Source organism: Rhineura floridana, chromosome 4 (genome assembly GCF_030035675.1).
Source record: "Rhineura floridana isolate rRhiFlo1 chromosome 4, rRhiFlo1.hap2, whole genome shotgun sequence".
Classification (NCBI taxonomy): Eukaryota; Metazoa; Chordata; class Lepidosauria; order Squamata; family Rhineuridae; genus Rhineura; species Rhineura floridana.
In genome coordinates, this window is record NC_084483.1 from 147785719 (window position 1) to 147808586 (window position 22868).

General features: G+C 43.0%; 1 protein-coding gene across 11 annotated transcripts in view; it reads right to left on the bottom strand.

Moving 5' to 3' along the window:
• LOC133383642 (protein SOGA3-like) overlaps nt 1–12043 on the bottom strand; it is a 53967-nt gene extending 41924 nt beyond the window's left edge. For all 11 annotated transcript variants that reach the window (XR_009762360.1, XR_009762359.1, XR_009762357.1 and 8 more), the window contains exons 1-3: nt 11279–12043; nt 9571–9795; nt 6134–6292 (exon numbers count right to left, since the gene is read on the bottom strand). Coding sequence is in view for 3 of the 11 variants with exons in the window: in XM_061624704.1 (XP_061480688.1) it covers nt 6134–6292; nt 9571–9795; nt 11279–11506 (612 nt within the window). In the remaining 8 variants the exon portion in view is untranslated. The remainder of the gene's footprint in view (nt 1–6133; nt 6293–9570; nt 9796–11278) is intronic.
• Between the last annotated feature and the right edge of the window lie 10825 nt (nt 12044–22868).

Genomic DNA, 22868 nt, shown 5'->3' on the forward strand with positions numbered 1-22868 from the left:
GAACACTCTCCCCTCCTGAGGCTTCCGGCAACTGGTTTTCAGAAGCATGCTGCCTCTGACTAGGGTGGCAGAGCACAGCCATCATGGCTAGTAGCCATTGATAGCCCTGTCCTCCATGAATTGGTCTAATCTTCTTTTAAAGCCGTCCAAGCTGGTGGCCATTACTGCATCTTGTGGGAGCAAATTCCATAGTTTAACTATGCGCTGAGTAAAGAAGTACTTCCTTTTGTCTGTCCTGAATCTTCCAACATTCAGCTTCTTTGAATGTCCACGAGTTCTAGTATTATGAGAGAGGGAGAAGAACTTTTCTCTATCCACTTTCTCAATGCCATGCATAATTTTATACACTTCTATCATGTCTCCTCTGACCCGCCTTTTCTCTAAACTAAAAAGCCCCAAATGCTGCAACCTTTCCTCGTAAGGGAGTCGCTCCATCCCCTTGATCATTCTGGTTGCCCTCTTCTGAACCTTTTCCAACTCTATAATATCCTTTTTGAGATGAGGCGACCAGAACTGTACACAGTATTCCAAATGCGGCCGCACCATAGATTTATACAACGGCATTATGATATCGCCTGTTTTATTTTCAATACCTTTCCTAATTATCGCTAGCATGGAATTTGCCTTTTTCACAGCTGCCGCACACTGGGTCGACATTTTCATCGTGCTGTCCACTACAACCCCGAGGTCTCTCTCCTGGTCGGTCACCGCCAGTTCAGACCCCATGAGCGTATATGTGAAATTAAGATTTTTTGCTCCAATATGCATAATTTTACACTTGTTTATATTGAATTGCATTTGCCATTTTTCCGCCCATTCACTCAGTTTGGAGAGATCTTTTTGGAGCTCTTCACAATCCCTTTTTGTTTTAACAACCCTGAACAATTTAGTGTCGTCAGCAAACTTGGCCACTTCACTGCTCACTCCTAATTCTAGGTCATTAATGAACAAGTTGAAAAGTACAGGTCCCAATACCGATCCTTGAGGGACTCCACTTTCTACAGCCCTCCATTGGGAGAACTGTCCGTTTATTCCTATTCTCTGCTTTCTGCTTCTTAACCAATTCCTTATCCACAAGAGGACCTCTCCTCTTATTCCATGACTGCTAAGCTTCCTCAGAAGTCTTTGGTGAGGTACCTTGTCAAACGCTTTTTGAAAGTCTAAGTACACTATGTCCACTGGATCACCTCTATCTATATGCTTGTTGACACTCTCAAAGAATTCTAATAGGTTACTGAGACAGGACTTTCCCTTGCAGAAGCCATGCTGGCTCTGCTTCAGCAAGGCTTGTTCTTCTATGTGCTTAGTTAATCTAGCTTTAATAATACTTTCTACCAGTTTTCCAGGGACAGAAGTTAAGCTAACTGGCCTGTAATTTCTGGGATCCCCTCTGGATCCCTTTTTGAAGATTGGCGTTACATTTGCCACTTTCCAGTCCTCAGGCACGGAGGAGGACCCGAGGGACAAGTTACATATTTTAGTTAGCAGATCAGCAATTTCACATTTGAGTTCTTTGAGAACTCTCAGGTGGATACCATCCGGGCCCGGTGATTTGTCAGTTTTTATATTGTCCATTAAGCCTAGAACTTCCTCTCTCGTTACCACTATTTGTCTCAGTTCCTCAGAATCCCTTCCTGCAAATGTTAGTTCAGGTTCAGGGATCTGCCCTATATCTTCCACTGTCAAGACAGATGCAAAGAATTCATTTAGCTTCTCTGCAATCTCCTTATCGTTCTTTAGGACACCTTTGACTCCCTTATCATCCAAGGGTCCAATCGCCTCCCTAGATGCTCTCCTGCTTTGAATGTATTTATAGAATTTTTTGTTGTTGGTTTTTATGTTCTTAGCAATGTGCTCCTCCAATTCTTTTTTAGCATCCCTTATTGTCTTCTTGCATTTCTTTTGCCAGAGTTTGTGTTCTTTTTTATTTTCTTCATTCGGACAAGACTTCCATTTTCTGAAGGAAGACTTTTTGCCTCTAAGAGCTTCCTTGACTTTGCTCGTTAACCATGCTGGCATCTTCTTGGCCCTGGCGGTACCTTTTCTCATCTGCGGTATGCATCCAGTTGAGCTTCTAATACAGTGTTTTTAAACAACTTCCAAGCATTTTCGAGTGATGTGACCCTCTGGACTTTGTTTTTCAGCTTTCTTTTTACCAATCCCCTCATTTTTGTGAAGTTTCCTCTTTTGAAGTCAAATGTGACCGTGTTGGATTTTCTTGGCAACTGGCCATTTACATGTATGTTTAATTTAATAGCACTGTGGTCACTGCTCCCAATCGGTTCAACAACACTTACATCTCGCACCAGGTCCCGGTCCCCACTGAGGATTAAGTCCAGGGTTGCCGTCCCTCTGGTCGGTTCCATGACCAGCTGGTCTAGGGAATAGTCATTTAGAATATCTAGAAACTTTGCTTCTTTGTCATGACTGGAACACATATGCAGCCAGTCTATGTCCGGGTAGTTGAAGTCACCCATTACTACCACATTTCCTAGTTTGGATGCTTCCTCAATTTCATATCTCATCTCAAGATCTCCCTGAGCATTTTGATCAGGGGGACGATAGATCGTTCCCAGTATTAAGTCCCTCCTGGGGCATGGTATCACCACCCACAACGATTCTGTGGAGGAGTCTGCCTCTTTTGGGGTTTCAAGCTTGCTGGATTCATATTTTATCCAGTATAATACATACCAATCCACACCCTGCTCGAATAATCAACATTTTAATTGGTGTGGTATGGCCATACTTTGCACATATTCTACTCCTGATCACAAAAGAAAAAAGAACGTCATACCAACAACTTATGCCACCCAGAAATTCTCTGTAAATGCACCAAGCTCTTAAAAGGCATCCCATTCATTTTCTTCCAGGTAATACATTGAGTGGCAGAATAGTAATCAATGGTATCATTATCTATCTTCCTTCAGTAAGCTTCCCCAGTTTGTCTTACAAATAAAGATATGGCAGGTTCTGTCTCCATCTCCTACTACAGGAAGCCACAAAATAGCTCTTCCTAGTATGAAAACCTGGATCTATTCCACTTTTTACAAAGTGCTGACGAAATGTTCTCTAAACCAGCTCACAGAATTCCAGAGAGAGTTTGCCCAAAATAGATATGAAATCAATCAATATGTCAAAATAAAAATTAAAGCCTATGTAAATAAATAATATTTATTATCACCCTCAAAAAACAACAACAACAAATAAGGGAGAGATGTAGTCAGGAAAAATAGAAGAAGCAAAAATATTCAAAATGGAGGCTGGCTTAACAAAAAAGAGCATTCCAAACCCTGTTATTTAATTAGCTGCCAATTAGAGGGACATTTAAAAGTCAAGATCATATTTCCACAGTTAACATGATTAAAGACTAAAAATTTTAGCCAATCAAACACTACCTTTTGCAGTTTGGGAGCCAGCACCATACGATCTAGACCCATTTCTAATGCGGCACAAGGTGAATAGGCCACACCAGCACAACAAAGGTAGAATTTTAATCACCCTCAATATAGGCATTTGAGCACCTCATTAGCTGTTTAGTCACCTAAACACAGATCTGTAAATAATTATTAACCTGGAAGACTGTGATAAGTAACAATTGCCTTCAGGAAAGACAACTGCGCTGATCTATCACTAATTACCAACAAAGGTATGTACAGGCAGGCTGGGCAGTAAAAAATTAATTTAGGCTAGTGATATTTGTGGACTTACACAAATCTGCACAACAAATGCAAAATTCAGAAAAGCAATTGTCCCAATGAAGATCTTGGCCACATTCACATGTAATGTAAAAATTATGGTGAGAAGCCTCAACCTCGCTGTGTGCCTGGGAGGACTTCAGACTTTACTTTCACTTTTAAAGAAGCTCAGCTTAGCTTTACATTTGAACCAGGGATCCTAGCTAAAAACAAAATCTGGCTAGTGCTAAACCGAGATCACCCCAAACTGATGGCGTTCTCACTGGTTTGGCAAAATCCAACAACTGTGATTCAATGGAAAGTTAGTTAATAAAAAACTAAAGTCTCCTAAATCAGGCTTCTGATGGTATTGGCTTCTAAAAGCATAAGAAGCCCATCCATTTAAGGATACTAACATTTTCCTTTTCCCCCTTATGTCTTGACTAGAATCAAAGGATTGTAGAGTTGGAAGGGGCCTATAAGGCCATTGAGTCCAACCCTCTGCTCAATGCAGGAATCCAAATTAAAGCATACCCAACAAGTGGCTGTCCAGCTGCCTCTAGTGTTGGAGAGCCCACCATTTCCTTAAGTAATTGGGGTGCCGCTCTTACAGTTAGGAAGTTTTTCTTAATGTTCAGATGAAATCTGGCTTCCTCCAACTTATGCCCATTATTCCGTGTCCTGCATTCTGGGACGATCGAGAAGAGATCCTGGCCCTCCTCTGTGTGGCAATCTTTCAAGTACTTGAAGAGTGCTATCATAATCTCCCCTCAGTCTTCTCTTCTCAAGGCTAAACATGCCCAGTTCTTTCAGTCTCTCCTCGTAGGGCTTTGTTTCCAATCCCCTGATCATCCTCGTTGCCCTCCTCTGAACCTGTTCCAGTTTGTCTGCATCCTTCTTAAAGTGTGGTGTCCAGAACTGGATGCAGTACTCAAGATGAGGCCTAACCAGTGCCAAATAGAGGGGAACCAATACTTCACGTGATTTGGAAACTATACTTCTGTTAATGTAGCCTAAAATAGCATTTGCCTTTTTTGCAGCCACATCACACTGTTGGCTCATATTCAGCTTGTGATCAACAACAATCTCAAGATCCTTCTCGCATGTAGTGTTGCTGAGCCATGTATCCCCCATCTTATAACTGTGCATTTGGCTTCTTCTTCCTAGGTGTAGAACTTTGCACTTATCCTTGTTAAATTTCATTGTGTTGTTTTCACCCCAATGTTCCAGCCTATCAAGATCCCTTTGAATTTTGTTTCTGTCTTCCAAGGTATTAGCTATTCCTTCCAATTTTCTATCATCTGCAAATGTGAGAAGGGTAGGATGCCAAATTTACCAAATTTAGGTGAATGGCAATGACAAAGATGCCAGTACAAGAAACAAATCTTGTAGAATATAAATCCCATGGTATCTCTACATGTTGGTATGCTATAACCAACAATTTAAGAACAAGAGAAAAATGTAACAAAATATTCAAAGTTTTGTTGCAACAGTACTTTTGTTATAATGAAAGTCAACAAGAAACGAGGCTGGATTTCATGAATTTACAGAATGAAGGAACCCTGATTTGTGGTCATTGCGATGGTGGCGAGAGCAGTGAGAGGAGTGGCAGAGAGAGCAGTGGCAGAGACAGGAGCTCCTGCCCTGCAATCTCTGCCACCATCCAGTCGTGACCCGTGGCAAGGATCACAAAGTGAGAGCTCCATCCTCCAGCCACAGGGGCCCTCATCCAGTGGCAGGGACCCTCAGCCAGTGCCCGACCTGGCCACCTGCTGGCACCAGGCCTGCAGGAAAGTTGTTGAATGCACCTAAACAGCAGTATGGATTACAGCCTATGATTTTATGTATTTAACTCAATGGGAGTGCAAGTGGTTGAGCTAGCAACTTCGTTTGGCTTTAATTTTACTGAAAATGCAACAGGCATGCCTTGTTTCAACATAATAAGAGCCCAGTTGGATCAGAGAAAATGCCTAAACAATTCAGCATCCTGATCTCATAGTGGCCAACCAGATGCCTGTGAGAAGCTTGCCAGCAGAACAAGAGCACAACAACACTCTCTACAGCATTCAAGAATAAATGTGTGTCATTTCAAACGCAGGTATAAGGAATGCTTTTCACCAAACAAATGCATAGTAGCAAACAAATACAAATCTCAGACCTTTCTCCATGAAAGTCAACAAATCACAGTAGAAGACAAAAATGGAGTAAGAGCAAAAGTAGTATAAGTGCAACCATCAGCATCTTCAGGGAAATGTTTACAGTTTCCCTAATTTGTGTTCTCCTTCCCAAGAAGCAAATTAATGAATCCATTTTAGGATCCTTAGTCAAGCATTCTGTGAATCTTTCACATCCTCCTCCATTAAGCACACACAGTGCTATTTCAACCATTATGAAATTCAGGGTGGAATAAAAACTGGCAAATATCTCTCAATTCTCAAAAGTAAATAGTGAACATTAACCTCTTTCATCCTGTCAAGTTCATTCTGCAGAGCCTGTTTAGCAATCTCTACTTCAATAAGCTGCTGTCTCAACTTTTCATTTTCATCTTCTGTGGTAGTGCGTTTTTCTTCCACATTTTCCAGCTCATGGTGAAGTCTCACTGAAACGTCTTTTGCAACCTAGTGGAACAGTATTTGAAAATTAACAACAACTTCATTGCAGGGCTAACTATGGATTGTATCCAGTGTTGGTCATGAGTAGACCCACTGAATTTATTTATTTATTTATTATATTAAATTTTAATCGAATTAAAAGACATGACTAACTTAGGCCCATTAATTTTAAAGCATCTACTCTGAGTAGAACTTACTTGCATACAACCCTATGATCATGCAATTTTAGAAACCTGATTTTTAGCCAACAAAAATTGAGTTGGTGGAGATTCTAGAGCTAGAGTAACATTCTTGTTTATTTTGTCTGGAATCCAGTTCCATTAATAAGTCAAATAAATTGTGCTCTCCAACTGATTTAAAAAATGTGGGGGCTTGTTTGAGACTCAGTTCACATGCAGTCCAGCTTATTCCTGATGACTTCATGGCAGTACAACTCTGAGCACTGGCCATATCTAGGGATTACATAACTGAGGTGGCACTTGTGCATGGAATTTCCGGGTCAAAGAGCAACACTCTATCCATTAGAGCACTTAAGGTGGACTTAAACATGGGAGTCTCACATTCACTTTCTTCAGTGGAAGAATCTTATTGGCATTAACATTATAATAGGACTGTGCACTTTATATCCTGTTGACGAGGTGCGCCTGGCGCCAACACTGTTATCTTTTCGGCACCACGTCAAGACTTTCCTCTTCTCCCAGGCATTTCAGCATGTGTTTTTAAATTGCTTTTTAAAAATGTGTTTTAAATTTGTATATTTGTTTTTAATGTTTTTAATTGTTGTAAACTGCCCAAAGAGCTTCGGCTGTGGGGCCGTATACGAATGCAATAAATAAATTTATATAGTTATATAAATAGTTATAGTTATATAAATAAATATAGTTAGTTGATTAATCAAGGAACATGTTAGTAGATAAATCAGGGGGATTAGTTATAATTGGTAATGGCAAATTTTCACTGATTGGTCTGAGAAGGGCACACATTTATTTTTAAGCTGATTTACTTCTTGTATATGTCAAGAAAGCTTGAATGTAACATGGCTCTTGGGCAAAGAACTGTGGGATTTCACCTTGTCTAAAATGGGGCCTCTGTGTGAGAGCAATGATTTTGCAGTTTTGTTTCCCAGCTGAAGCTAATTAGGAGGCCTGATTGAGAACACCTGCTTATCTGTTAAGGGCCTGGTACCCAAGGTCAGACTGGCCTGGGAATGGTGGGGAGTACATGCCAGTTAGGTGCAAAGACTTGAAGAAGTATTACATCATGGGAAAGCCCTCTGATTGGCTAATTAGCTCTGGACTGTTAGTAGTGACTTTTCCATAAGTATAGAAGTGGAATCTTTACTTTTGTTCCCCTGGGATCCATCTTGCCTATAGGTGGTTATCTGTGTGGGTTTTGTTTCCATCTACTACCCAAGCTATGCATTTCTAAGGAGATGTGGGACTATACAACAAATACCTCTTTTTAAGTACAGAACAAGTTAGATAGATTTATTGTTTTGTTTTGTAACTGAACGCTGTATTTTTACCTGGCCCCTTTTGGGTGTGGGTTTTAAGGAACTGTTTTGCTGCTATTAATTGTGCACTTATATTTTATTAATAAAGCTACTTCCTATTTACCAGTGTGTGTTCATTGCAGGGGGAATTTTGCTCTGAATCTGGTACCTTGGCTACTTGCCCACAAACTACCATGTACCTGGTTATTTGCTTAAGGCTCCAGGACAAGGAATGCCCTTCTGGCTCTTGTCTTTTGGAATCCCTGGCAGATTTACTTCTGGTGCTCTGGATTTCCCCTTGACTCAAAGCAGTTAACCAGTTAAGGGGTGGTGGCAGTCTACCTACCTTGCAGGGTTGTGTTGGTCTACTCAGCCCTGACAAGGGAGACTTTTGCCAGGATCAATTGCCCTGGGTGGGAAGTTGAGTCCTGGGACTGCATGGCATGCCAGGTTGGCGGCACAGGTGCATGACAGTATGCAAACTGAAATACAAAGAAAATACTTAAAATGGATTTTATTTCTAATCATGAGTGGCAAATTTTGGGTTCTGGTCAACTAAGTCATACTCATAGCAGACCCATTGAAATCAATAAACATGAATGCCCGAAGTCTATTATTTTCAGTGGATCTACTCTGAGTATGGGTACAACCCATACTGAGTTGGGTACAACCCTCTGTTTATTAAATTCTAAGTTCTATTTTTAAAAAGTTGTGGCAATATACAAATTTATCTCAAACTATAAGAGGCTTTGCCACTATCAAAAAATTATTCAATACCCCCTTTTTAGGGAAGGTGATTGAGAGGGTTGTGGCACAGCAATTGCAAGTACTCTTGACCCATTCCTATCTGGGTTCAGACCTGGTTATGGGACTGAATCAGCCTTAGTCGCCCTGATGGATGACCTGTATCAGGACAGAGGGAGTGAGTCCCTGTTATTCTTACTTGATCTCTCAGCGGCTTTTGATACTATTGACCATGGTATCCTCATTTTCCAGTATCATGTTTTCTTTAAATATGATGCACTCTAGCCTTATACTTCAAGAAAAATATAATAAAAAGCCAAGTGATAGCAAAACAATAGATACAGCATTTTAAAATAGTAAAAACAAAGTTATCAAAATATCTAGGTAACGCTTAACCATCTTTATGTGCACTTGGTTTAAGCATTGTTAAAAGTCAAAAATCAGTCTTTCCCAAGCTGGTGCCCTACAGTTATTTTGGGCTACAACTCTATTGTGCTGGCTGACAGGAGTTCTATTCCACAACATCCAAAGCACATTTAAGGCTGGTCAAAATTGTTGTAATTCTGTAAAACTGGAGGTCTATACAGTGCCGTTCCATCTCAAATTTGCACCCAGGCAGCTTCCTATTAACATCCAGCTAGCAATTTTAACATTTAAAAAATGAGCTATTATTTTTACAGCCTGGTCAAATGCATATTTTCTCAGAAATACGCTCCACTTTTGCTAATGGCACCTTCAGTATAGTTTTCCCTAATTGCAACTCAAAGAAAAAATGATTAGTTGGAAGCAATCCATAAAACTCTTATTTACCAGAAACCAGCAGTAGTGAGTGATTTTCTAGTTCTTACAGGAAATGTAATTATCTATGAAGGGTGGATCAAGATGAAGGCTACTGAATATTGTGACAGTTTCACTACAAATCAGGCCTCAAGGCAAATCGGGCCCCAAGCCACCTCTGCTTTCCCTTGAATGGCCAGGCCACCCAATGCCTAATAGTACTTCCCCTCACCACCCTCCCACCTATTTGTCAACTTCCAGTCCTGTGTACCTTCAGGTCCTGTTCCAAGCTACGCAGAAGTTCTCCATCAATCTCCCCAGTTTGTGCATAGCGGAGCCTCTTCCGTTCTGCCTTTCGAAGACGATACTGAAGGATCCTGCAATTTTTGTTGGCCCTCTCCAATTCATGGCGCATTTCTTGTAGCTGGCAGGCATCCTCTTCAAAGAAGCTGTCTCTCATCTCATCCATCTCAGTCCTCAGCTCATCTATCTCATTCTGGCATCCATTCAGAATGAACAGGCAGAAATGCACCATATAATGTTAAGTTCACATGAATAAGCAAAAGGAAAATGGGACTTAGAAACATCAATCAGTTTCTTATGCCTGCCATCCAGAAATCTCTCATGCTTATCAATAGATAATCCATGATTAAATTATAAACTGTAGTTACCCAAGGTGGGAAGTACATGGTTTCCCCACCACTTGCGTGGGATAAGCAGGTGTGGAGAACTGAAGGCCAAATGTGGCCCCCAGGCCTTTTTATCTGGCCCTTGGAACTTTCCCTAAGAAATGCGCCCTTCTAAGGCACCACATTCCTTTCACCAGGCCACACCCTGACTCACCCTGCTCCACCCCTACCTCAAGTGCTTTTCCTGGCTGGAATTCCTCTTTCAACTGTGATAAGGCATCTTGCTTGCCTGGATAGAGAGATATGTGTACATAGTAACCTCTATCATGTGGCTGAAATGTAACCTCCCAAACAATGGTAAGAGTCAAAGCCGCTGTTCCACCCACTTTTGCCTTTGGACCCACCCACACTGGCCCCCCAGATGTTTCTCCACAGTGGAATGTGGCCCTCAGGCTGGAAACGTTTTCCCCAGCTTATCTGTTCTACATGGGAACACAACAGACGTGTTGAGTCTTCCCTTTCTCAACACCACACAGTCACAGCTAATCAATTGAACAATGGTTTGCAGCTCCACTGAATATTTTGCAACTAACTGTCAAAGTGTAGATGTGCTTTTAAACAGATCTAGGACACAAGACCTGCCCTTGCAGGTGAAACAAACTGCGGAGGGAATATGATCTGAAAAGAGTCATTTTATGGTTTTATATTAAGCATTCTCAGTAACATTAGAATAATACATGTAAAGAAGGCACATAAGCACACATCAAATAGGACTGCTTCACAGGCCCTTACACATGTCAACTATGTATGTTCAATAGTGTCCAAAGGGAAAACATGTATGCAGCATATGAGAAGCAAGGAACAGGGTGCGATTACTGGGCAAGCTACACGATTGTCTATATATGTGTGTGTGTGTTTCCATCACAGAAGCAGTATCTGTGGAAAATCATCAGGTATGAGATGGCCTGAACTAGTTTCCTCTCGACAGCTTTTCCAGGCAGCCCAACTTTTCAGCCGCATGCACTCCCGCATTTTACCAGAAGGAGCGAAGTGGAGCTACACCACTATCAATTAGAAGGGAATATAACGATTTTCCTATTTGATGGGGTGGCACAGGGATCGCCTTACAAAAGAAGAGTGAGGGATGACAACTGCCTTTTTCCTCCCGTTTCTGCCACCAGTAAGAAAGCTGATCGACAATGCCCACTGCCCTATTTATCTATCACTTTGCCTCCTATCAGAGGAGGTGGGCAACCAGAGGCCCGGGAGAGAATAAAGGTCTCTCCCCCCCTCCCCCGGCAGAGCCACGCCCGCCGCCTTCCTTCCTCCCCCACCCCTCCTCCGGCTCACCTTGAGGGCCTCGTTCTCCTCCTGCAGCTTCTCCACCTCATCTTGCAGCTCCTGCTGCTGCCGGGGGTTGAGGCTCAAGGCACCTTCGGGGGCCCCGCTGCGGCCATGGCCCTCCTCGCTCCAAGCCAGCTCCATCGGAGATGGGGCCGACGAGGAAGGGGCCGCAGGCTGGGGCTGCTCGGCCGCGGAGGCGCTGCCGTTGTCCTGAGGGCCGCCTTCGCTTTGCATCTGGGCCGCCAGGGCCAGCCCCTTCACGAAGTGGGATTGGAAGAATTCACTCGGTGGGCATCCTTCCTCCCGGTAGTCCCTGTTGAGGATGCTGCTGCCGCCGCCGCCGCCAGGGCCTGTTCCCTACGCCACAAGAAGATGGAGGAGCCGCGGCTCCCGCCCTTTGCAGGGACCTGCCGGCTTTACCCCGGTCCCAGCTTTTGGGCGGCGGCTGAGCAAGCGCAAAGCCGCCCTTTCTTGCTACCGCCCCTCCGTCTAGGGAGCTGCTGCTGCTTCTAGCCCCGAGCCGCAAGCTCAGTGTCTTTGGGAGGCGCCGCTTGCCTGTCAGCTCCTCCTCCTGGCTTAGCCAGGCTGCGCTTCGCCTCTGGCGGGAAGCTGCTGCTTACTTGGGAGAAAGGAACGCGGGCGGGAGGGGATATGTTAGCTAGCGTCTGGAAAGGACTGGTGAGAAGGGAATAAATGCTTGGGGCAGTCAAAGTAGGATGCTACCGCTTGGGCTGCTTATTTCAGATGCCGTTTCTCCCCGCCCCCCAGAGGGGAGGCTGTAGCGGTAGCCGCGCCTCCGCTAGGTGGCCGGATCGTGGTTGATGCTGCCTGCGGTGTGATGCCAGGGCCATCTTCCTCCTCTCCTACTTCCCATCGAGGGGGTAAAAGGTAGAGGCGGAGTCCTTGTCAAGGATCCCCGCAGGGCACCGCAAAGCAAGCCTGTTTGCTCCCCAAGGCCGTAACGCGCCTACACTGAAGAGGGCGGAGTTTGAAGGTGCTCCACGAGGTTTTGCTGGGAGTCCTCGGTAGGAAAGTGTAGGGCTCTCTTCCAAGGCAGAGGCTTACCACTTGGGGAGCTTGCTGTGAAATCACTGCTGCGACATGCAAAGCAGTGCAGGAACCGGATGCCAAGCCAAGGTTTGATCTCATCCTCCGTCATCATCACTAAAACCGCCATCGTCCACCCCTCCTGCTGAAGAAACTTTGACCAAAATCTGACTGGACGTTTGCTTCCTTGGATGTGTGCTGGACTGATGAAAAATCAGGTTGTTTCGGACTTGTCAGAGGACAGCTTTTCTCCTGCCAGTTTTTTCCTTCCAAATGCTCAAACCACTTCACTCAAAGTAGTTCCTCAATCCACTTTCTTCTAATATCACTGCAGGTCACTCCTTTCCCGTGTCTGTTAAAGTTATTTTGTGCTAGTTCTTCCACAACTCAAGTGGAATTTGCAAGATCTATCCAGTCTGCTATCACCATACACAAGCTCCCAATTTGGATTATACTCATTTATCTGTGAGTAAGCCTTATTGAACAAATATACATATGATTGTGCATGTATAAGACTGCTGTAAGCTGATGAGACAAGTTTGAGTATCTGTCCTGTTCTGAATAATCCATCACATGCATCCCAACATTCTTTTATCATGTAATGACTATTCTCTTGATTCTGATTTCCAATTATAATGTTTAAATGTGGAAAAATATATTTGTTCAAATTCATCCCTCTCCAACACATCACTCCTCCCCTCTGTGGACTTCCCCTATCCAATTTAAGTTGTAGGTTACTTGAAGGCACAGTGATGACATGTAATAAGGATAAGGATTTTAAGGTCAGAGTTAAGGGTGTCTCATGTTGGCTCACGTGCCACAAGGCACTTGATAAAACCTTAGATTAGATGTGACACATCATCAATAATGATAGTTTGGTAGACAGTGCTGGGAAGGAGTCAGTGGTCGTGGTGCACGTTGGCACCAACGACATGGGGAAATGCAGCCGTGAGGTCCTGGAAGCAAAATTTAGGTTGCTAGGTAGGATGCTGAAAGCCAGGACCTCCAAGGTGGCTTTCTCTGAAATGCTACCGGTTCCACGCGCAGGACCAGCCAGACAGGCCCAGCTTCGCAGTCTCAGTGTGTGGATGAGACGATGGTGTTGGGTGGAAGGGTTTGGATATGTTAGGCACTGGGGAACATTTTGGGACAAGCCGGGCCTGTACAAAAGGGACGGGCTCCACTTGAACCAGAATGGAACCAGACTGCTGGCACTTAAAATTAAAAAGGTGGCAGAGCAGCTTTTAAACTGACTGAGGGGGGAAACCCGACAGGAGCTGAGAAAGGTCCGGTTCGGAATAAACCTCCCCCCTGGGATAAAAACCAAAGAAATGATGAAATTTTAAAAGGGGTAGGCCTAGAAGTAGGCATTGTGAGAGCAGGGGCACAGGATATAAATTCAGAAGAGCAAAATTACCACAGGCCTAACCACAAGTGCCAAAGACACTTGAAGAGAGACACTGCTTACAAGTGCCTGTACGCTAATGCTAGGAGCCTCCGAACCAAGATGGGAGAACTGGAGTGCTTGGTCTTAGAGAAGAGCATTGATATAGTGAGCATAACGGAGACCTGGTGGAATGGAGGAAACCAGTGGGATACGGTTATCCCTGGATATAAACTATATCGGAAGGACAGGGAAGGACGTATTGGTGGCGGAGTCGCTCTATACGTGAAAGAAGGCATTGAATCCAGCAAGCTCGAAACCCCAAAAGAGGCAGACTCCTCCACAGAATCGTTGTGGGTGGTGATACCATGTCCCAGGAGGGACTTAATACTGGGAACGATCTATCGTCCCCCTGATCAAAATGCTCAGGGAGACCTTGAGATGAGATATGAAATTGAGGAAGCATCCAAACTAGGAAATGTGGTAGTAATGGGTGACTTCAACTACCCGGACATAGACTGGCTGCATATGTGTTCCAGTCATGACAAAGAAGCAAAGTTTCTAGATATTCTAAATGACTATTCCCTAGACCAGTTGGTCATGGAACCGACCAGAGGGACGGCAACCCTGGACTTAATCCTCAGTGGGGACCGGGACCTGGTGCAAGATGTAAGTGTTGTTGAACTGATTGGGAGCAGTGACCACAGTGCTATTAAATTAAACATACATGTAAATGGCCAATTGCCAAGAAAATCCAACACGGTCACATTTGACTTCAAAAGAGGAAACTTCACAAAAATGAGGGGATTGGTAAAAAGAAAGCTGAAAAACAAAGTCCAGAGGGTCACATCACTCGAAAATGCTTGGAAGTTGTTTAAAAACACTATATTAGAAGCTCAACTGGATGCATACCGCAGATGAGAAAAGGTACCGCCAGGGCCAAGAAGATGCCAGCATGGTTAACGAGCAAAGTCAAGGAAGCTCTTAGAGGCAAAAAGTCTTCCTTCAAAAAATGGAAGTCTTGTCCAAATGAAGAAAATAAAAAAGAACACAAACTCTGGCAAAAGAAATGCAAGAAGACAATAAGGGATGCTAAAAAAGAATTTGAGGAGCACATTGCTAAGAACATAAAAACCAACAACAAAAAATTCTATAAATACATTCAAAGCAGGAGACCATCTAGGGAGACAATTGGACCCTTGGATGATAAGGGAGTCAAAGGTGTCCTAAAGAACGAAAAGGAGATTGCAGAGAAGCTAAATGAATTCTTTGCATCTGTCTTGACAGTGGAAGATATAGGGCAGATCCCTGAACCTGAACTAACATTTGCAGGAAGGGATTCTGAGGAACTGAGACAAATAGTGGTAACGAGAGAGGAAGTTCTAAGCTTAATGGACAATATAAAAACTGACAAATCACCGGGCCCGGATGGCATCCACCCGAGAGTTCTCAAAGAACTCAAATGTGAAATTGCTGATCTGCTAACTAAAATATGTAACTTGTCCCTCGGGTCCTCCTCCGTGCCTGAGGACTGGAAAGTGGCGAATGTAACGCCAATCTTCAAAAAGGGATCCAGAGGGGATCCCGGAAATTACAGGCCAGTTAGCTTAACTTCTGTCCCTGGAAAACTGGTAGAAAGTATGATTAAAGCTAGATTAACTAAGCACATAGAAGAACAAGCCTTGCTGAAGCAGAGCCAGCATGGCTTCTGCAAGGGAAAGTCCTGTCTCAGTAACCTATTAGAATTCTTTGAGAGTGTCAACAAGCATATAGATAGAGGTGATCCAGTGGACATAGTGTACTTAGACTTTCAAAAAGCGTTTGACAAGGTACCTCACCAAAGGCTTCTGAGGAAGCTTAGCAGTCATGGAATAAGAGGAGAGGTCCTCTTGTGGATAAGAAATTGGTTAAGAAGCAGAAAGCAGAGAGTAGGAATAAACGGACAGTTCTCCCAATGGAGGGCTGTAGAAAGTGGAGTCCCTCAAGGATCGGTATTGGGACCTGTACTTTTCAACTTGTTCATTAATGACCTAGAACTAGGAGTGAGCAGTGAAGTGGCCAAGTTTGCTGACGACACTAAATTGTTCAGGGTTGTTAAAACAAAAAGGGATTGCGAAGAGCTCCAAAAAGACCTCTCCAAACTGAGTGAATGGGCGGAAAAATGGCAAATGCAATTCAATATAAACAAGTGTAAAATTATGCATATTGGAGCAAAAAATCTGAATTTCACATATACGCTCATGGGGTCTGAACTGGCAGTGACCGACCAGGAGAGAGACTTCGGGGTTGTAGTGGACAGCACGATGAAAATGTCGACCCAGTGTGCGGCAGCTGTGAAAAAGGCAAATTCCATGCTAGGGATAATTAGGAAAGGTATTGAAAATAAAACAGCCAATATCATAATGCCATTGAATAAATCTATGGTGCGGCCGCATTTGGAATACTGTGTACAGTTCTGGTCGCCTCATCTCAAAAAGGATATTATAGAGTTGGAAAAGGTTCAGAAGAGGGCAACCAGAATGATCAAGGGGATGGAGCGACTCCCTTACGAGGAAAGGTTGCAGCATTTGGGGCTTTTTAGTTTAGAGAAAAGGCGGGTCAGAGGAGACATGATAGAAGGGTATAAAATTATGCATGGCATTGAGAAAGTGGATAGAGAAAAGTTCTTCTCCCTCTCTCATAATACTAGAACTCGTGGACATTCAAAGAAGCTGAATGTTGGAAGATTCAGGACAGACAAAAGGAAGTACTTCTTTACTCAGCGCATAGTTAAACTATGGAATTTGCTCCCACAAGATGCAGTAATGGCCACCAGCTTGGACGGCTTTAAAAGAAGATTAGACCAATTCATGGAGGACAGGGCTATCAATGGCTACTAGCCATGATGGCTGTGCTCTGCCACCCTAGTCAGAGGCAGCATGCTTCTGAAAACCAGTTGCCGGAAGCCTCAGGAGGGGAGAGTGTTCTTGCACTCGGGTCCTGCTTGCGGGCTTCCCCCAGGCACCTGGTTGGCCACTGTGAGAACAGGATGCTGGACTAGATGGGCCACTGGCCTGATCCAGCAGGTTCTTCTTATGTTCTTATGTTCTTAATGGTGTTTTGCAATGTGTTTGCTATCCTCCCTACAGCCCATATTCCCTTGGTCATAGAAACACAGAGTTGGAAGGGGCCTATAAGGCCATTGAGTCCAACCCCCTGCTCAATGCAGGAATTGAAATTAAAGCATACCCAACAAGTGGCTGTCCAGCTGCCTGTTGAAGGCCTCCAGCATTGGAGAGCCCACCACCTCCTTAGGTAATTGGTTACATTGTTGTACCGCTCTAAAAGTTAGGAAGTTTTTCCTGATGTTCAGCCAAAGTCTGGCTTCCTGTAACTTGAGCCCTTTATTCTGTGTTCTGCACACTGGGACAATCAAGAAGAGATCCTGGCCCTCCTCTGTGTGGCAACCTTTCAAGTACTTGAAGAGTGCTATCATATCTCCCCCAGTCTTCTCTTCTCAAGGCTAAACATGCCCAGTTCTTTCAGTCTCTCCTCATAGGACTTTGTTTCCAGTCCAGGTCTTTCAGGCCCAAATCCAGATTGGGAGGATGTAGTAGTTGGGACCAGCAAAGATGCCCCACGTTGTTCTGGTCCTGCATTGCCTTATGAAGCACCTGAACATCTGAATGCTGGCCTCATGCCTGGGTGGTCAGGGGAGTTATGACTTATCTTACTTTCCTGTTTTTTTTAACTGTTGTGGCTGTCCATTTGTTTATTTTATTTATTATTACATTTATATCACACCTTTCCTCCAAGGAGATCAAGGTGGTGTACAAACATGCTTTTCCCCCTCCTAATTTTATCCTCACAACAACTCTATGAGGTAGGTTAGGCTGCGAGACAGTGAGCTTCATGGCTGATGTCAGACTGTGGATGTCTGAGTTCCGTAACTCCCCTGTCCATTTTTGGTGCAACATGTTGACAATACAAGTTCTTAATTCCCTGACATCTCACCAGGGCATGTGGTTAGTTTGCACCTTTGCCCTTCACCTCAGGGAGAATATCCTTTTCATAATCTGTCATGTTCCTGCTTTGCAGAATGACACAACAACAGAGGGAGATGCTGAAATTGCCTTAAAGGTCTGAAGGAAATGGGGGGGGGAATAAAGATTTGATAGTGTTCTTTACTGAATGCCAGAAAGAAATTCTCCTGGACATATAGATTAATTGTATGGACATAGATAAAGCCCAGTGTAGTTTGGGGCCAAAGCCCAAGGAAATTTCCCCACCAAGACATGTCATTGTAGCCTTCGCTATCTAAGTCACCAAAGAAGCACAGATTAAAGCAGTCAGAACCAAAGGGTACATTATACATGAGGATGAACTTGTTATATTTTTACAGGACTGAAATGCTGAGACTCCAAGATGTAGGAAAGTCTTTAAACCAGCATCCTGAACTTTTGAGAAAGGTTGGAGTGAAATATAAATAGGGGTTCCCTTTTGCATAACTTGTGGAAATAGATGGGATGCAGGCGCAGCATCGAGAAACTACTCATGTGGTTACTGAACATACCTATCCCATGGGAAGAAATCAATGAGGGGGAAGATAATAGTGATGCAGGAGTATGGAAGGGACTGGAAGTCAGCCTCTGCCTCTGCTCTGAAATGTCACAGACCACAGATGAGTTGTGATCCCCACTGACCCCGGCACATCAAGATAGACAGGATCATCAATTGCATAGACAGAATGAACAGAAAGGGAGTGGCTAACTACACTGCTTTCACACTGCACTTTATTTCATTATTCTGATAATTTCATACTTGGTAATTTGTGGATTATAGCGGATCTTTCACACTATATACAAGCTAGCTCCAGAATTCTAGTGGAATATAGTGCAAGTTTAGCCCTAATTTTAGTGAGAAATGATACCAGAAATAAACCGTTTGCAAGGCTGGGAACCCAGAAAATTGTGTGAGTTTTTTGCTAGCTGCAGCTGCTCACATAATAGGAATGCCAGCATGCAGTCCATTCCCACCCTTTAGGCATGCACACCTTTTTTTTTTGCCTGATGAAAATTGTACTGGTATTCTGGCATAGGCACAGGTAGCAGCACCATTTCCCAGACATACCCCTGTGTCTATATAACTAAAAAAAAAAAAAAGTCAGATGATCAAGGGAGAGGGGTTGCAAGGTGACAGGATGAAATCTTAGACTTCCTACACAGTGGAGAACTACAGTGTGCATGTGTATAATGGGTGAGGGACAAAAACAAGACGATCATTATAGTTGTGTGAAAGTCAGTTGTGCGAAGTGCCAGTATATTGGCTGAAAAAACTGCTGTTCCTTAATGGAACTGACAGGGAATTTTGAGGTTTGCTGGACTGGGGGTCCTTGAGGAAATTGAAGACACAAGCTTGCAGCAAAGTTAGGTCTTTATTGGTGACAAGCGTACACACGGTCATTCTCCCTCTGAGTGAGCGGAGATCTGCCCCACGGCACTGCTCACCTGGGTTTTTATACATTCCAGGACAAAGACTAGAATATACCAGTCAGGACGTTACACATCAGCATTACATAGACATTACATAAGCATTATATAGAGGGTAAACTGCCAACGTTATTTTCTTAGCCAATTTGGTAATGTTCAGCACTTCTCATACCAGTACCTTTTCCTATGAGGTAAGTACTCCAGCTAATGAGCTAATGCATTTCAGCTACTGCAATCATTCCTATATCTTGGAGATACCGAGAAGTTCAATGCTAGTCTTTTCTTCATTTTATCTTATCTTAGAGAGCTGAAGTTGTACCAAGCATTTCATGCATTCCAGCTTAGTAGGCAAAACAGACAGCACCAAGGAAAGGATTTGTAGCTGGCCTGCTACTCTATTAGAAATATTATAACCTTATAATTCCCAAATAATATATATTTGTTTATTGTTTAAATATAAGAATTCCCCATTACAACAGGTACTGAAGTATGAAAGGGGTTGTAGAAATCAGGACAGAAGTGGTACCTTTTTAATCCGTTAAACTAATGCAATCAGCCCCATGTGTGATAGTAGCCGAAGTCTGCTTGGATATTGGCTACAAATGCCAGGTTAACATAGGTACTAAACGATGCACTTTTAAAAATACAATATTTTTCCTACAAAGGGTCTATGGAAATCAAGGCCCTTGCCTATGGGAATCAAGGGGAAATATGGTGTTTGTTACCCCTTGAAGATATATATTTATTCAAAATAATGCAGTTAGCCTTAAGAAAGCTACTTATTATTCTGAGCACAATAAGGTCAGCGGGCAACCAGGCTGGAGCTCTTTCTTGCCGCTAGAGAGGGGCTATCTCAGGAACCAGGCAATATTTGGTAAAAGGAACCAACAATCTGCAGAAAATACTTAAAAGACTCTAGAGGGCACTCCAATCTAAAGAATAAGTTAAAGAGGCTGGGCTGGAAAGCATCACTATAAACAAGGGAATTCAGTGTAAACATAAAACCTTTTGTTTCCTTAATGATGAGTCAAGCCTCTGTTCCCTAAACTGTTAGGGTAATCTAACCTACCCATAATGGAAGAGGAGTGTTGGTTTGTGGTCTGAGAGCAAGAGAAACACTGGGATTTCACAGGCTACTATTAGAGGAGCAATAATTAGTAAGATTTCATATGAAGAAAATAAGATATCAGCTGCAGAAAAGGGTTACTCAATTACAAACTGAAGACAGATCGTTACCAATGTGACCAAGCATGCAGATATTCCCCACTTGTTTCTCAGTAGCTCTGTTCTTAAGGAATCTTAACGGTTGAGATTTTTCCTGGAGCTAAAGGTTGTTTTTCAAATTTGAGTAGAAGGCAAATACTTTTAAAAAATTACCATTCATGATTGAGCTAGTTCAGCCTTTCCCCACTTAATCTTCTTCTTGTACATCCCCCTCATAATAATAATGTGACTAAGTAATAAAGCATTATCTAACCAGACTAATATACCTTGTTTATTTCCAAATCATCCTTACCACAAGACAGCCACAAAGGAATGTTAGATAATTTTAACCTCCACTGATGTTTTTGAAATAGACCCCAAAATCTACAATGCGGTTTCTACATTAATTCCTATTAAATATTTGCTCCAAAGTAAAGCATACCATGTTAACCACATTTTCCTGTGTGTAAAATCTGTTCATCATAGCAGCCCAAGTCACATCAAATATTTAATAGTGTGTCACGCCAATCTCATTTCGCCCTTCTCTCCCACCTCTCGCTATAACCAGATGTTTAGATCTTAAAGCCAATGGCTGCCATGTTGCCACAAAAACTTCAGAAGGTTATGTTCTTTCCACTAGCTTCATTATGCAGTGATACTGGAACAGGCCTTCTCTGTACCAGTACCTCACTTGTGGAACACCCTCCCCTTACAAGGATCTCCCTCAAAGAGAGTGGGATGCAAGCCACGTTCAGAGAAATGTTTTACTCTTTTTTTGGAGGATGGTGGAGTCATGTGGACATGGAAGTGCTGCCAGAAGCTGGCATGGAGAAAGCTATATGCTGCTGTGAGCATGCATGGCACTTTTAAATTGCACAATGTTTAAAGAAACATAAAGACCCCTCAGCAAGTTTGCACATTCAAACAAGGTAAGCACAGCCCACCCCTTCCCTCAAAAAATTTCTCAGTAACTTGCCCTGCTCCTATGAAAGAAGCGGAAAATTGCCCCCATGTTGCAAAGGTATGTGTGAAAATTGCAAAATTGGGGAGCAAGTTTTGGTCCAGCACTAAAAATAATCTCTTTCTGATCCCTACATTTCTAGCATGTGAGAGATGATGCAGGATCTTTGGCCACCTTCTATTGTGCCAGATTCTGCTTCAGGGGAAGAAATTATACCAAACATTTTCCAGTATTCAACAGCACATCATGGTGAAGCTATACTCGAGAAGCATCCAAGCCAGATTTTTTAAACTCCTAAAGTACATGTACTGTCATACTCTCCTGTTGCAAACTATTGTTGTCCTGAGTGGCAGGTATATAGACACATAGGTTGGGGCTGGAGAAATGGTAAACTGAAGTCAGAAGGAGATGAAATGCAGAAAAGTAGAGATGTGTCAACTACATGATTAACAGTCGCCATTCATAAAAAACAATGGTTAATAACACAGGCATCTTGGAAATGGTAAGCCAATTAATAAAAACACACACAAAACTTTTTATCTCAATTAAGTACACAAATGAACTTCTTAATGAATTGTAATTTAGCAGTTTCATGTTGCAGTCTCCATTTGCACTTTCTTTGTTCCAGTATGGACCTGCTTTGGGTTTTGGATATTACCATTTCTGATGTCAGATTTGTGTCAAAGCAGCAGCAATGTCATATGCAACAAAGTAGGCTTTAAAATTCTATTCTTTCCACAGGAGAAATCTTTATTTCATTACCTGTCTCTGATATCAAACAACTGCCAGTTACCGTTTATTTTCTCTTGAAGAGAGGTCTGGCAACTTAGCAGCCTAGGTTCCTTCAGAGCCCCATGTCAGCCTCAGGGTTTTACAGGAGATCTGGTGAGGCTTCCCTACAGGAAATTCCAGCCTCTTATCATAGAATCATACAATAGAATCATAGAGTTGGAAGGAGCCTATAAGGCCATCAAGTCCAACCCCCAGGTCAATGCAGGAATCCAAATTAAAGCATATCCGCCAGGTGGAACTTAATAAATAATGTTTCAAATAATGTTGTTACACACATTGTTTAACCATGCGTGCCTTGTGGCCACTGAAAGTACCTAGAAAAAAGGAAAACTAAAGGAACCTTTTTGATGTACTGTATAGCTGTAGTATGACTAATTGTATAATGTTTAATATAGAATCAGTTTTAAACTGAAATTTGAAATATGTGAAGGTATGATTATTTATTGTGTAGAAATCATTTTTTAAAACCCTCTGTTTTTCCAAGCTAGTAATGCTTATGTTAAGGCCTGGTTTTGGCACTGAAACAGCCTTGGTCGCCCTGTATGATGACCTCTGTCGGGAGAGGGACAGAGGGAGTGTGACTCTGTTGATTCTCCTTGATCTCTCAGCGGCGTTTGATACCATCGACCATGGTATCCTTCTGGGGAGACTCGCAGAGTTGGGAGTTCGAGGCACTGCTTGGCAGTGGTTCCGCTCCTACTTGGCAGATCGTCGCCAGAAGGTAGTACTTGGGGAACATTG